This window comes from Phoxinus phoxinus (assembly GCF_949152265.1).
Source record: "Phoxinus phoxinus genome assembly, chromosome: 20".
NCBI lineage: Eukaryota > Metazoa > Chordata > Actinopteri > Cypriniformes > Leuciscidae > Phoxinus > Phoxinus phoxinus.
In genome coordinates, this window is record NC_136895.1 from 20,947,781 (window position 1) to 20,963,465 (window position 15,685).

The following is a 15,685-nucleotide window of genomic DNA, read 5'->3' on the forward strand; positions in this document are numbered from 1 at the left end:
TAAAAATAAGGTGTTAAAAAAAATTTATTTAGCAGGGCTAGCTGCATCCTGCACTGGACATCCAACCCCGCCCACATCCAAGAGTGACTTCAGAAGCCACGCCCGTGTCCAATACATCACCTTGTGACTCCCCATCGCATTCTGCCTCGGAAACCTGATTTGTTGTGTGTGGGTTTCTGATTTAAATGGTTTTAGCTGTAAGGGTAGGTTTTAAATGTGGGCTTTATTACGTAGGTTCCAGATTAAAAGGGTTTTTAGGCGTAATGATAGGTTTTAAGTGGGTTTCAGTACGGTCTGTCATAAAAAGAGAGTGTTAGGTGGAAAGAATTAGGTGTGAGGGTTACGTTTTCTCGATGCGTTTCAAAGTTAAAGGTGCTGTATGAATGTCTTCCATGTTGGAATGTCTGTTTTTGTTTTGGTCTGTGTGATCTCGCCCACTGCCAGTTCACCCAATAGTATTTCGACACCCCGGGATGCCAATTAGCAGGAAACACAGCGCATTGCAGCCAGCAAACAAACTGGGTCAGAGATGGCAGATTCTAGAGTCTAGTGTGTAAAAATCACACTAATGGGAATGTGACGTATTTGGACATGGGCGTGGCTTCTGTTCTGACGTCACACTTGGATGTGGGCCGGGTTGGATGTCCACCCCAGGCAGCAGCAAGACGCCGCTCAATTTTTTAGTCTTTCTCGTTAGATCTGTTGTGGTATTTATGCAAATTAGCACATCTGTAATTAGATTATGCACCGTTTGTCCATGTTAGCAAACAATTTTTAAAAACTTGTTATACATTTTTTGTTTGTCTTGATATAAGTAATCAACTCAGTTTCATGGTGATTTCTAAAGGTTAAATTTTTTACCCTATTCATGTGAGAAAAATAAAGGCGTATGGATTTGGGTCTTTTTCGGAACTTTCCCTATCCTATTCTTCGGGGCTTTTTTTTCCTTACTCAGGACATATTGAGGATACAAAATCAGTTGAGTTTGATTCTGTTGCAATTTGTTCACGGTTGACCCCCATTTTGGCTTAAAATGCCTGGACTAATATTGGTGATCGTTGTTTATGTATGAGAACCGTGGGGAGTCAACCCACAGCCGCTCCCCTGCTGAAAATGTGAAGCAGAAACAGTGGTTATGAGGAGCAATATAGTGAAATTTGGTAATCATTGTTTAGGTAGGCTACATCACATCATGTCATATTGCCAACATGGTACTTATGAAGCAGTAGTGGGTCATATGTCTAATGCTTTTTGAAAATGTATTCTTTAAACGAGTCGGACATCATTACATTTTTTTATAAAAAAAATTTGTATTTATATTTAGTAAGCTACAAGGGATAAGACAAGCGGATTATTTTACAATGGAATGCAAGAAGCGTAATAGCAAATTATCAGGAGTTTAAGGGATTTATTAAAGATTTAAAAAATAAACCAGGAATCATATGTGTTCAAGAGACATGGCTTAAATCAGAATTAGAGTTTGTTATTAAAGGATATGATAGCATCCGTAGAGACCGAGGGGAGGGTAGTGGAGGAGGATGTATAATATTTATAATACAAGGAATGCTATATAGAGTTTTGGGAAAAGGAAAATACTTGGAATATTTAATAATTGAAGTATGGACTAGAGAAGTGAAGGGTCGGTCAAAATCCCTTGTCTCTTCAGTCAGTTATATATACATTTCATTCTATATCCTTTTGAATGCTTACATTACTTTTATACAAATCATTAATCATATATATATATATATATGCATTATCACATAATCATTTCTATATTCTTTTGTGGTTGTGAAATTATATTTTTCTCTTGAGAGCAATGCCATTTCTCTCCCTTTCTTCCTGAGGAGCTATGTTTTGGAATGAAGCTCAAGCACTCTTCAGCCTTGGCGATGTTATTTGGTGTTGTTCTGTGTGTGTGTGTTTGACTTTCTACGTAGGCATTTGGGACACAACGCTCATCCTCATCGGCGCTCTCCTCTAACAGTTAGGTCAACGCTGACCTAAATCTAAGGATTGGCGACAGCTATCCTAACTAATTGCGATAGGCACCTTTTATCTGCTCACATGTGTGAAATTGTTTATGGTTTTATGTTCTCTTAGCCAATCAGATGTATGATGATGCGATGCTTGCCCTTGCAAAATGGTATAATTGGTGTATTATTTTGTGTAAGGTAGAGTTGGCTTGCGACCTCCTCGTGAGACTTTGACGCTCGCTCTACCAATGAAACTGCAATGAATCTTTTTGATTGAACTTCACGACTCCTGGTCTTCTTTCATCATATCTGGTCTCGGGTCTTATAACTGTTACCCCCTAACAGAAGGAAATACCAACTTTTATAATCCATGTAATAAGTTGTCATTAGAGTTGCTGGATGAAATGGTGAGACAGTTAGTGTGGAAGGTGATCTGCTGTGGGGATTTTAAAGTCAGCATGAAATAAAAATTGACCATATTTACTTTGTTAGTGGATATTACTAGTCTTGTGGTGAACAATTAATCCGTGCAAGTTAACGTTAATTCACAGAAAAAAATTGTTTGCCGTGGTATATTTTTCAATGTTTTCTATTTTGAGTTCTTTGAGGGTCTAAAATGCAGTCGCATTTGAATAACAATGAGTGATGCTAAATTTCCATCATTTTGTCATAAGTCTCACAGACTTGTTTTGACCGGTTGAAAATGTATTTTATTAATGGAATCTTTGTTAAAGCATTATAAACCTTTATTTAACCAGGAAAGAAAAACTCACTGAAATTAAAATCTCTTTTACGGGAGTGTCCTGGCCAAGATAGGCAGCTGAAGTTACATAGACAATTTTTACATAGAAGTTACAACACACATAAACATAAACGAACTTCATTACATAAATATAAAACCTGCATCTGGTTAGAAACATTTACACACCATTAACTTACTTTGATGATTGTTTAATAAATATTTTAATTGACCACAAGATACTACATTTTAGGAAACCACATGTTTTTTGTCTTTCACAGTTCCTTTTCAGATTTTATTGTGTCGGGTTACTTTTTTTTCTTTGGATGGAGCCTATTTTAGCTGGTATAGATTTTATAAATGTTAAACTGCTGTTTTATATTCATGTATTTCTATATGTGTGAGAAATGTAGAAAGCTTGATTGTTTTTAGACTGTTTTTTTATGCAATGTTTGGTGAAGTTACACCACTTCACACCACTTGAAATAAAAAATAAACTGTTGTGCTTGTATTATATATATATTTATTTATTTATTTTCTTCAACTGTATTTAAATATTTTTTAATTATGTGTATGTATTTTAACCTGATTTGTACAGATTAGTAGAAAGAATGTTTTTTACTGTTTTGAATATGATGCTGAATATATTCAGATATACTGAATATACAGTGCTGGTCAGAATTATTTGCCCCCCTTGGTAAATATGATCAAAGGTGGCTGTAAAAAATAAAACTGCATTGTTAATCCTTTTGATATTTTCTGTTAAAAAAAATCTAACCTTTCATTGAAGTAAAAGGATTGAAAGCTGGGGGGAAATCACATTATGAAATAAAAGTTGTTCTCCAAAACACACTGGGAACAATTATTTGCCCCTTTTATTAAATACTTTTTGCAACCTCCTTTTTCCACAGTAACAGCTCTGAGTTTTCTCCTATAATGCCTGATGAGTTTGGAGAACACCTGACAAGAGATCAGAGACCATTCCTCCATACAGAATCTCTCCAGATCCTGCAGATTCCCAGATCCATGTTGGCGCTTCTTCTCTTCAGTTCAGCCCGCTCATTTTCTATAGGGTTCAGGCCAGGGACTGGGATGGCCATTGCAGATCTTGGTTTTGTGCTCAGTGACCCATTTTTGATTTCAATCTTCGATTTGTTTGTTTTTGGATCACTGTCCTGTTGGAAAATCCAAACATGGCCCGTTATAAGATTTCTAGCCCCGGCTGTTAGGTTTCGATTTTTTATCTGTTGGTATTTGATCGAATCCATGATGCCATGTGTCTGAACAAGATGTCCAGGACCTCTGGCAGAAAAAATGAGTCCCACAGCATTAAAGACACAGGAGTATTTCATTTTACACATGGGTTACTTTTTTTTTTATCCCTGTATGAACCAAACCCATAGTAATTGTTTGCAAACAAAAAGCTCTTTTTTTTTGTTTCATCTGACCATGATAATGAGATTATCTCTCTTTAAATTAGACTTTTTTTTTTAGTTCTTTATTAGTTCTAACATTTTTGTTACTACAGGCGAACAACAAAAAGTAATCAAAGAAATTCTTTGTGATTTTCAGATTTAACACATTCATATAGGCTAAGTTTCGCATGTTTCTTCTTCTTTCGCTTTCGTTTCCCCGTGCAGGTTTTGATGATCAAGAACAGGAAAAAATCAAGTCTAGTCGGTTACGCCCACCCTTTTGCACATGCCTCAGTTGGATGGTAATGCTGCAGACTTCATCAGAAGAAGAGCTATGGCCTCCACCGTCCCGGTTCTTCTGCTCCTTTCTGCGGGTTTATTCACAGTCACAGTCGGTAAGTTAGACGGCCTGTTACACAAATCTTATAAAACAATTGACTTGTACTAAATTAATAATTGACTCAGCATTTACACTTTTACTTTAGTTGTATGTATTTGTATAAAATGTGTCACATATCCCCTGTTCTTTAAGGTTTTGGTGACGATGAATGTAGCGCCTACATCACCAGCGACCGCGAGTACAAGCCGTCGAAAAGCTGCAGAAATATGTTGTATAACATGCATTGCTGTGGGACCTGCGATTTCAGATACTGCTGCCCCCTTGAATCATTGAAGTTATCCGCGTATGAACAACACGTGTGCACTATGTAAGGAATTTCAAGTCGTTTCAGTCTTAATACAAATGTCTTTTAGACTAAAAAGTCCTTTGCATCCTCATGTCGTACTTTACGCTTTTTGACTTCCTCAGCTTAGGGTTAAGAGTATTTACCCCCAATGTGCCACACATGATGTTACACCAATCATGTGTGGCACATTGTAACCATAGACAGTAGATTGTAACATGACCACTTAAAATGTTATCTGATCTAGTACAAATATTAAACAGGAAAAACTAAAATATTTTCTCACTAAAATACAATTATTAACTTTTTCATATAAAACAATGTAATTTCAATGTAAACACATCGGAAAAAAACAGCATAGTTTAAAACATAATAATAATGAATAATTTCTGAACATCGTCTCTCAGTATTTATTCAGCTTTTTCTCATGAATTCTTGAAGGCATTGAATAGAATATCATAGTTCAGGGGCTCATTGTAACGCAGTGTAACAACATTCCCCACCTGCACAACTGGGATTTAAACCCTGCTAGTGTCTTCTGCTGGTTATAGCAGCATTAAATAACTATCTCAACTGTTAAATAGATATAAGATTAAAATAAAGATTTGTCTAATTTTAAATAAACAAAAAAACAGAGATAAAAAATTATTATAAGTTAGAAATTTACTTTTGCAATGGTTAAATACATGTTCAGTAATATCTTCCAAAGATGTCGGAATTAGTGCAAAAATTTTTCTCTATATAGTGTTGATGGCAACTAGTAAATACACTAAGTTTCGTCATCCTGGCATGTGTGGAGGTATTTAAAACAAGTGTTACAACTAGCCCCACGTTAGGTTGTGCCACACTCTACACAAAACGGGTGACATTTTGAAAGTGTTTAAAAAGAACATAATTTTAATTTTGGGGTCAACTATTGCTTTCATTTCTCCCTCATAATCTGTAACTGTTAAATAGTGATAAATCATTGAAGCGTAAAGTCATGGTGATTTCTTCTGAAATGTTAGTGGTTTTTAATCTAATGGTTGAGATTAATCTCATACCTGAAACCTTATCATTCAATTTATTTTTGTATTGTTTGGTTTATAATAAGTGTTTTTGAGGTTTTGTCTTTCCGTCTGTTGTTCGACTCGTCGTTTCCTACAGAGGTTGTGGTTGTTTTACTAAACGGCAGTTTCCAAGATGCATCCCCCAGATTGACACGTTACATTGTTACAACAGCCACTTTGTGTAGTGCAAGGTGGGAAAATGCTTTGCTTTATTAAAGAACAAAGAATAAATAGTTCACGTTTACATTTATAAAGTCAATTTAATGACAAATGAGGCAAGAGAGAAGGAGCATGATGCAAGTTCTTACCCCAGTAATGGTGATACAAATGTTTTATTTCAGAAGTTGCAATCAAAATCTTAGGATAGTTGCAATCAAAATCTGCCCCTACAATCTTGATAATAACGGTTCCGAAAGAGGATTTTCGGCAACCATGCCATAGAAGAACCATTTCCGGTTCCCCAAAGAATCTTTCAGTGAACAGTTCTTAAAATAAAATAAAATTCGTTGTGTGAAGAATATTTTAATAATCTAAAGAATCGTTTGTGCAATGAAAAGTTTCCATGAATGTAAAGGTTCTTCATGAAACAATAGATGCCAATACAGAATCTTTATTTTTAAGAGTGTAGAAGTGAATTTAAATGTCCAGTCCATAGGAAAATAAAAAATAAATAAATAAAATGTAAATAAATAAAACAAATTAATAAAATGATGATCAAGAAATAAAATTATAATATATAATCTCGATTTTATAGATGAAATATAGGCTACTAGAACATGATAAAGAGTGTTTATAATGCTAGTTGCTTCCTATTTTTTCATAATCTGTCCAACAGCCAAAACAGTGATGTCATCGCCATTGTTTCAGGAATAATAGGGATTGTGGTCTTCTTCATTATTGTCATCGTCTGCTGCTGCAGCCCCTGCTGCTGTATGTATAACATGTGCAGAAAACCCAGACGTAAGTGTTTTAGTGTCAATAGAACATTATATATTATAATGTTATTATAATAATACTGTTACAATGTTACATTATTTAGGCTGGTAGTAAATTGATAAGATTTATAAAAAAAATTCTGTCTTGTTTTTCCCACAGCTGTGGTAGGAGCACAAATAACCACAGTCATGAATACACAATGCGTTCAGCAGCAGCAGCAGCAGCCAGCTCAGTATCCAGCATACCAGCCTGTCCCGACTCAACCGGGCTACGGCGCTCAGCCTATGCAGACGGTACAATATCAGGGAAACTTATACACACCAGGACCCCCACCCTCATATAACATGGCCGGTGAGAAAACCTAGCACTAGAGCAGAGAAGAAAAACTTCCAACTCTGCTCCAACACACACATACCTGTAGTTTTCAAAATAAGCCTGAAGGGTTGAAGCTAAAGGTGCGTTCACGCCATGTTGTAATTACCGGAACGATTCTGAACTGTAAAAAACGCAACTGATGCTGGTAGATCACATGACAATGAAGTGAAAGTGAAATATAAAAAATGGCCAACTGGTAAACCATACTCAGACCAAACTATACCTCAGTTATTTCCTGCTGGCATTGCGACTCAAACTCGCAACATTCAGGTTACTGACTCTCTAACCATTAGGCCACGACTGCATAATGACAACATGGCGAATGTAGTACGTCCGGATTACATTCATACTACACATATTCATACTATACAGAGCATACTTTTATAGGAACTTATTCAAAATAAGTACCTAGTATGCGATTTCAGACGCAGCCAGTATGTGGCAGGAGGATGATGACAGACTACATGAATTTTGTCTTATTTTGAGTAAAGATGTAAATGATGTAAGTAGTTATTGTTTTTACATACAGTGCATCCGGAAAGTATTCACAGCGCCTCACTTTTTCCACATTTTGTTATGTTACAGCCTTTTTCCAATTTAATATTGGATTAAATTCATTATTTTCCTCAAAATTCTACATATAATACCCCATAATGACAACATGAAAGAAGTCTGTTTGAAATCTTTGCAAATTTATTAAAAATAAAAAATGAAAAAATATACACAAGCATTCACAGTCTGACACTCAAAATTGAGCTCAGGTGCATCCTGTTTCCACTGATCATTCTTGAGATGTTTCTACAACTTGATTGGAGTCCACCTGTGGTATTTAATTAAATTCAATCAATTCAGTTTTTTTCAATGATTTGGAAAGGCACACACCTGTCTATATAAGGTCCCACAGTTAACAGTGCCTGTCAGAAACCAAGCCATGAAGGCCAAGGAATTGTCTGTAGACTTCCGAGACAGGATTGTATCAAGGCATAGATCTGGGGAAGGGTACAGAAACATTTCTGAAGCATTGAAGGTCCTAATGAGCACCGCGGCCTCCATCATCGGTAAATGGAAGAAGTTGGGAACCACCAGGGACTCTTCCTACAGCTGGCCACCCAACCAAACTGAGCGATCGGGGGAGAAGGGCATTAGTCGGGGAGGTGACCAAGAACAAGATGGTCACTCTGACAGAGCTCCAGCGTTTCACTGTGGAGAGAGGATAACCTTCCAGAAGAACAAACATCTCTACAGCACTCCACCAATCAGGCCTGTATGGTCGAGGTGCCAGACGGAAGCCACTCCTCAGTAAAATGCACATGAGAGCCCGCCTGGAGTTTGCCTAAAGGCACCTGAAGGACTCTCAGACCATGAGAAACAAATATTAAACTCTTTGACCTGAATGGCAAGCGTCATGTCTGGAGGAAACCTGGCACCGCTCATCACCTCTCCAATACCGTCCCTACAGTGAAGCATGGTGGTGGCAGCATCATGCTGTGGGGATGCTTTTCAGCAGCAGGAACTGGGAGACTAGTCAGGAACGAAGTAAAGATGAATGCAGCAATGTACACAGCAAAGATAACAAAGGAGTGGCTACGGGACAACTCTGTGAATGTCCTTGAGTGGCCCAGCCAGAGCTCAGACTTGAACCTGATTTGAACATCTCTGGAGAGAACTGAAAGTGGCTGTGGACCGACGCTCCCCATCCAACCTGGTGGAGCTTGAGAAGTTCTGCAAAGGAGAATTTAAGAAACTGCCCAAAAATAGGTGTGCCAAGCTTGTAGCATCATACTCAAAAAGACTTGAGGCTGTAATTGGTGCCAAAGGTGCTTCAACGAAGTATTGAGCAAAGGCTGTGAATACTTATGTACACGTGATTATTTTTATTTTTTTATTTTTTCATTTTGAATAAATTTTCAAAGATATCAAACAAACTTCTTTCACGTTGTCATTATGGGGTATTGTTTATAGAATTTTGAGGAAAATAATAAATTGAATCCATTTTGGAGTAAGGCTGTAACATAACAAAATGTGGAAAAAGTGAAGCACTGTGAATACTTTCCGGATGCAATATATGAGGATGCGAATGTAGTTTAATACCGCTAGGCTAACTGTAAAAATGAACACTTGTGGCGGTCTAGTGTTGAACACTTGTGAAGTCCACAAGACCTTAAAGTGATACTCCACTTTTTTTGGAAATAGGCTCATTTTACAACTCCCCTAGAGTTAAACAGTTGAGTTTTACCGTTTTCATATCCATTCAGCCGAACTCCGGGTCTGACGGTACCACTTTTAGCATAGCTTAGCACAGATCATTGATTCTGATGAGTCCAGTAGCAGTAGCGGCCGTACCATGGGTGCAGCAGGCGTAATGATATGACGAAGCACTTGCCGTCAACAAACCAACGTGAAAAGTGCCTTGTAGCATGGAGACATTTGTGAGAGACGATTTAGATAACATTTACTTGCTGATCCCGAACCGTATTTATTTGGAAACCTAATTTGCCGCCTAAAAACTACACAAACTTAGTCCCGGTCATGTTGGAAGTTACCGAGCTGGGGACTATTTTCAGGTGCTTCGTCATATCATTACGCCTGCTGCACCCATGGTACGGCCGCACAGTTCCTTGATTCTTACGCCGGAATGAGAGTTCCTAGCCATATAGGCTTGGAAAATCGCAACTTTTCATTTTCCGTCGATCTTAGTACACGGTTTAACTACAGAAGAGTCAAGTTTTAAATAGGAAAAATATTGAAACTCGTTGGTCATTTTGAAAGAAATGCTACTGGACTCATCAGAATCAATGATCTATGCTAAGCTATGCTAAAAGTGGGACCGTCAGACCCGGAGTTCGGCTGAATGGATTCGAAAACGGTAAAACTCAACTGTTTAACTCTGGGGGAGTTGTAAATTGAGCCTATTTCCAAAAAAAAGTGGAGTATCCCTTTAAGTGCAAGTCACAAGTTTTTACAATACAACTAAGACATAATTGTTGGGCTGTCAATTAATAAACACTTGTTGGCACATACTGTTATTTTTTGTCTTTTTTTAAAAACCGTAACATAAACCACAGGTACTCAAGTAACTATTTTTAACTATAACTAGTTTTGCAACTAGTAACTGAGAAATCAGTAGCCGTGCGACCCCTACCTAGTACTGGACAGATTGAGATCATGTACTGATATTTTCCTTGAAAATAATTAGTGTCTTTTTGCATTTCCAGCAAACCCTGGATATCCCAGCAGTCAGGCTCTATATGACAGAAGTCAGAACACGTACACCATGATGCCCCCTGCCCAGCCCGGTAGTGCTTACCCTGCCCAGCCCGGTAGTGCCTATCCGCCCCCTGCCCAGTCCGGTATCGCTTATCCGCCCCCTGAGACCTCCGATCAGCTGGCCTATAACCCCGCCTACATGCAGCCACCGAAGACCGGATACTAAACCACAAGCGTCTGTCACACCAGTCACTGTTGGATTGTGGAGGTTTGACGCACTTTCACTCGGCAGTAAGAATGCCCCGGATACGATGCAGATTATATAAGACTATAGTGATTACATTTATTCATTTAGCTGACGCTTTTATCCAAAGCGACTTACAATTGCTATATATGTCAGAGGTCGCACGCCTCTGGAGCAACTAGGGATTAAGTGTCTTGCTCAGGGACACATTGGTGTCTCACAGTGGATTCAAACCCGGGTCTCTCACACCAAAGGCATGTGTCTTATCCATTGCACCATCACCACCCCTAGTGGATGTGTTATAGTTATTTTTGTTTTATTTTCAATCAGTCCTTTCAGTTTAGGTTTCGCTCTGCGACACACTGTAAAAGTAAAGATTTTAATAAAACAAAGATTATTGAAGTACGTTTTAAAAGAAAATGCCGTTTCGAAACTTTCTACTTTTCAAAATTTCAAGTGTAACTCAATTTGACATTTCTTTGTTATTAATTGTGAAAGTTTTACTAGCGATTTACGAGTGAAAATTTTTTCTACAGTTTTTTTGTTTTGTTTTAGCTTTTAGTGTTATTTTTATAGTATTATACTAATATTAAAGTGTATAATATATTGCATATCTTTTGATACAATTTGATATACAAAAAAACTAAAATCTAAAATAAAACGTGTTAATTTTTAAGTTGTAGTTTAGTTTATTTTTGCAATTTTGCTTTTGTATTTTCGTTTTCTTTAACAGCACAACGCTCTCAGACACATGTATGACTTCGAATTTTTACATTTCAGCCAGCAGGATCTGTGATTTTATTTTAAGAAAGTGTCAATGTTTTCCATTTTGAGTTCTTCCTTTGAGGGTCTAAAATGCAGTTGCATTTGAATAACAATGAGTGATGCTGAATTTCCATAATTTTGTCATAAGTCTCACTGACTTGTTTTGACCAGTTGAAAAGGTATTTTATTAAAGGAACCTTTGTTAAAGCATTAGGAAACCACATGTTTTTGTAGTCTTTCACAGTTCCTTTTCCGGTCCATAGAACATTTGGACCAAATGGTCCGGGAGGGTGGGAATAATATTTATTAAAAAAAATGTAACAAATTTTTTTTTTTACTTGTTTTTTATAATATTTTTTCTTTTCTTTTTTGGTGTTTTGAGATAATTTTATGATTTGTAATTAATATTTATGCAATAATTATGACCCATTTTTTCCCATTGAATATAATATAAAAAAATTATTTATATGTAATTTTTTTTTTTTTTTTTTTAAGCTGTATTTCATTTTAGAGTCAAGCCTTGGCCTCATGAAAACAATTTTTTAAATTATATTGGTGCCATCTGGTGGATACACTGAGCATTTTTATCACGCAATAGCACATTTTTACCACTAGATGGATTTACAGCTTTCTGTAGAAAGGCTTGCGAATTCTAGTGATTTTTGCACATATTTGCCAATTTTTTTTCAGGTTGTTGATTTTAAAATATAATAACAGTTTCTCAAAGACTATTTTTTGTCTTTTTTGTTTGTTTGTTTGGTTGGTTTAATATTTATGCAATAATTATGACCCATTTTTCCCCATTGAATATAATATAAATTTTTTATATATATGTAATTTTTTTATTTTTTTTATTAAAGCTGTATTTCATTTTAGAGTCAAGCCTAGGCCTCATGAAAAAATTTTTTTTAATTAGATTGGTGCCATCTGGTGGATACACTGAGCATTTTTATCACGCAATAGCACATTTTTACCACTAGATAGATTTACAGATTTCTGTAGAAAGGCTTGCAAATTCTAGTGATTTTTGCACATATTTGCCAATTTTTTTTCAGGTTATTGATTTTAAAATATAATAACAGATTCTCAAAGACTATTTTTGTCTTTTTTTGTTAGTTTGGTTGGTTTAAATGGTAATTTGAAGTGCCAGTTTTACTTTATAATACAGTCAAATTAGCTTTCATCTTGTGTGTGTGTGTGTGTGTGTGTGTGTGTCTGTTTTGCACTCTTGATGTTTTAGAGATTCGTCCCTTCACTGTTGAGTCCTTTTTTTCTGGATCCTGGCTGATTTGTAGATTGTATGCACAAAAAAACTCTTGTGTTTTCATATTTTTGACAATTTCCCATTCATTTCCTATGGGGGTCATTTTTGACCAAAGAGCAGAAGTGTGATGACCACTTAGCATGCTTGGATCATGACTTCAATATTTTTTGTGTGTTCACATACCTAATACCATAAAAGTCACCTAGTTTCGTAACATTCCGAAGAAGCTGTGATTTTTAAAAATTCAAAATAGATTTATGTAATCTGAATTTATTAGTGTGTATGTGTATAAAAGTGTGTTTGTGTGTGTGTGTGTGGATGTGTCTGTTTTGCACTCTTGATGTTTTATAGATTCACCCCTTCACTGTTGTGTGCTTTTTTTCTGGATCGTGGCTGATTTGTAGATTGTACGCGCAAAAAAACTCTGTATTTTCACATTTTTGCCAATTTCCCATTCATTTCCAATGGGGGACCATTTGGACCCGAAGGTCTTGAGTGTGACTATTTTTTTTACAACCACTTAGACAATTCAAATCCTGTCGCCAATTTTTTTGGGTGTTCATATACCAAGTACCAACAAAGTTAACAAATTTCGGACCATTCCGATGAAGCTATGATTTTTGAAAAATGTTTATTCAAAAGCTTCGGGACCATTTGGTCCGAAGAACCCCAGAGGGTTAATATGGGTTTGGTTCATACAGGGATAAAAATGTAACCCATGTGTAAAATGAAATGCTCTGCTCTGTCTTTAATGCTGTGGGCCTAATTTTCTGCCAGAGGTCCTGGACATCTTGTTCAGATACATGGCATCATGGATTCTATCAAATACCAACAGATAAAAAATCAACACCTGACAGCCTGTGCTAGAAATATTATAACGAGCCATGCTTGGATTTTCCAAAAGGACAGTGAACCAAAAACAAAAAAATCAAAGATTGAAATCAGAAATGGGTCACTGAGCACAAAACCAAGATCTGCAATGGCCATCCCAGTCTCTGGCCTGAACCCTATAGAAAATGAGTGGGCTGAACTGAAGAGAAGAAGCACCAACATGGATCTGGGAATCTGAAGGATCTGGAGAGATTCTGTGTGGAGGAATGGTCTCTGATCTCTTGTCAGTTGTTCTCCAAACTCATCAGGCATTATAGGAGAAAACTCAGAACTGGTTGCAAAAAGTATTTAATAAAAGGGGGCAAATAATTGTTCCCAGTGTGTTTTGGAGAACAACATTTATTTCATAATGTGATTTCCCTCTCACTTTCAATTACTTTACTTCAATAAAAGGTTAGATTTGTGCATTTAAAAAAAATAAAATATCAAAAGGATTAACAATGCAGATTTATTTTTTACAGCCATCTTTGATCATATTTACCAAGGAGGCAAATAATTCTGAACAGCGCTGTATTCAAATATATTGAATATATTATTCCTCCCTGTGTTCCTGTTTTTGTATGCCTTTTTATATTCAATAAATCAGTTATTCCTGCAACTGATTCCTCCTCTTTTCCCACCCTGACAAAGAGTGGTGGTTATGTGTGACTACAGTGATGTACCCCGCCGCGTATTGGAAGAAGTCCTCGTTCTTAAAAGTCTCTGTGAAGTATCAAATCTAACTTCCAATTTGATCCTTTTTCATTGTTTTAAGTACATTGTCACCTTTAAACACTGAGCAATTGAAATTTTATTTTATTAGACAAAAAGAGACATTTTATTTAAATGTTAAATGCTGGCTATTGAAACTCTTGGGTATTTGACTGTTTTGACCTTTAAATTTGTTAATTTGTAAGGGAACCAGTTGACAAAGTAATTTATATGTATTTAGTAGATAACTTGAAAAAGTATGTTTTTATAATATTTCAACTCAAATTTTTTTATTCAGTTTACTTGAAATAAATAGTTGGGTCAAATATTTAATTATGCCAACAAAACTGAAATACTTAATTTGAAATACTTAATATTCTAAGTACATACAACTTAAATCAAAGCAAAAAGATAACTCGAGAAAAAAAAAAATTATAGTGTATGTTTCACTTTTAAAAATTTTCTTTGACCTCACAATGTTCACTCAAAATGTCTCTCTGTTAGTGGGGTAAATCAAAGTGGGTCTTGTTCATCATATTTACTTTTATATAATAGCAACAGAATTTAAATGTATTAGCAAGTGATTCGTGAGCCGCCTTTGGTGGCTATTCACTATTCACCGATTTATGAATGAACCGCTCGTTTTAAAATCTTCTTGACATTTGCTACAAACATCACAATGCTCCTGATAACTTTCTTTAACTCTACAATATGTAAATCAACTTCAACAGCTAATAACTCTTCAACAGCTAATAACTCTTCGACAGCGATGCCATAAAAATATACAGAGCTACTGCAAAAATGGAAGTTCAAAGTCAAAATTCTAGAGATGGCTGCACACTTGGCAAATAACGTCTATAGGCGTGTAGTGACATCGCTAACTACTGGCCAGGCATGAATAATACAGCGTTTTAGTCATTTTCGCAGATCTGTGTGAACAGGGATCGTTTTGACAATGTTGTCGAATGCAAAGGAAAACTTTTTCTGTTTTTAGTACATTCGTGCAAATCCTTGTCGTGTAAATCCGTTCAGTTCAATAACTGCAAAATTCTTCAAATCACGAAATCAAAGTCGAAGTCAAAACAGCTGTAAAGCAGAAAACAGTGGTGGCATCATCCAGCTCAATTCAGTTTAAAGGTACAATGTGTAGTTTTTTAAGTAATATTAGCTAAAATCAATGTCTTTGTTCATAAATATGTCCTCATTGGTGTAAAATTACCTCTGCCTTATCCGCGAAGAATTTCTTATCTTTATGTACATGGGAAGGGTAGGTTTATGGAGGGTTCCATGTCATTCTAACCAAGCATTAGCCTACCGCACCGCGTTTCCAAGCGTCACATGGCTAAAACGGACAAGGAGATCAGTGAGAGGCGCTTGTCACTGCCCTGGCAAATTTGAAAGACTGGACTGCACAGGAGAAGGAATCCTCGTCGCCAAAAAACGAAACAAAA

General features: G+C 36.3%; 1 protein-coding gene across 1 annotated transcript; it reads left to right on the forward strand.

Moving 5' to 3' along the window:
* The first annotated feature begins 4,360 nt into the window (after positions 1-4,360).
* Positions 4,361-11,841, forward strand: LOC306988381 (uncharacterized protein). The gene is made up of 5 exons (XM_079593320.1): positions 4,361-4,525; positions 4,663-4,837; positions 6,698-6,822; positions 6,958-7,149; positions 10,389-11,841. The coding sequence occupies exons 1-5, from the start codon at positions 4,417-4,419 to the stop codon at positions 10,604-10,606; spliced, it is 819 nt and encodes a 272-aa protein (XP_079449446.1). The 5' UTR covers positions 4,361-4,416; the 3' UTR covers positions 10,607-11,841.
* Positions 11,842-15,685: the final 3,844 nt, after the last annotated feature.

What these genes read in the sequence shown, in the direction of transcription:
- LOC306988381 (XM_079593320.1), top strand. Translation starts at nt 4,417, where the DNA reads ATGCCTCAGTTGGATGGTAATGCTGCAGACTTCATCAGAAGAAGAGCT. An exon ending in TTTATTCACAGTCACAGTCG is followed by an intron (nt 4,526 to 4,662) that starts GTAAGTTAGACG and finishes CTGTTCTTTAAG; the next exon opens with GTTTTGGTGACGATGAATGT. An exon ending in GAACAACACGTGTGCACTAT is followed by an intron (nt 4,838 to 6,697) that starts GTAAGGAATTTC and finishes TCTGTCCAACAG; the next exon opens with CCAAAACAGTGATGTCATCG.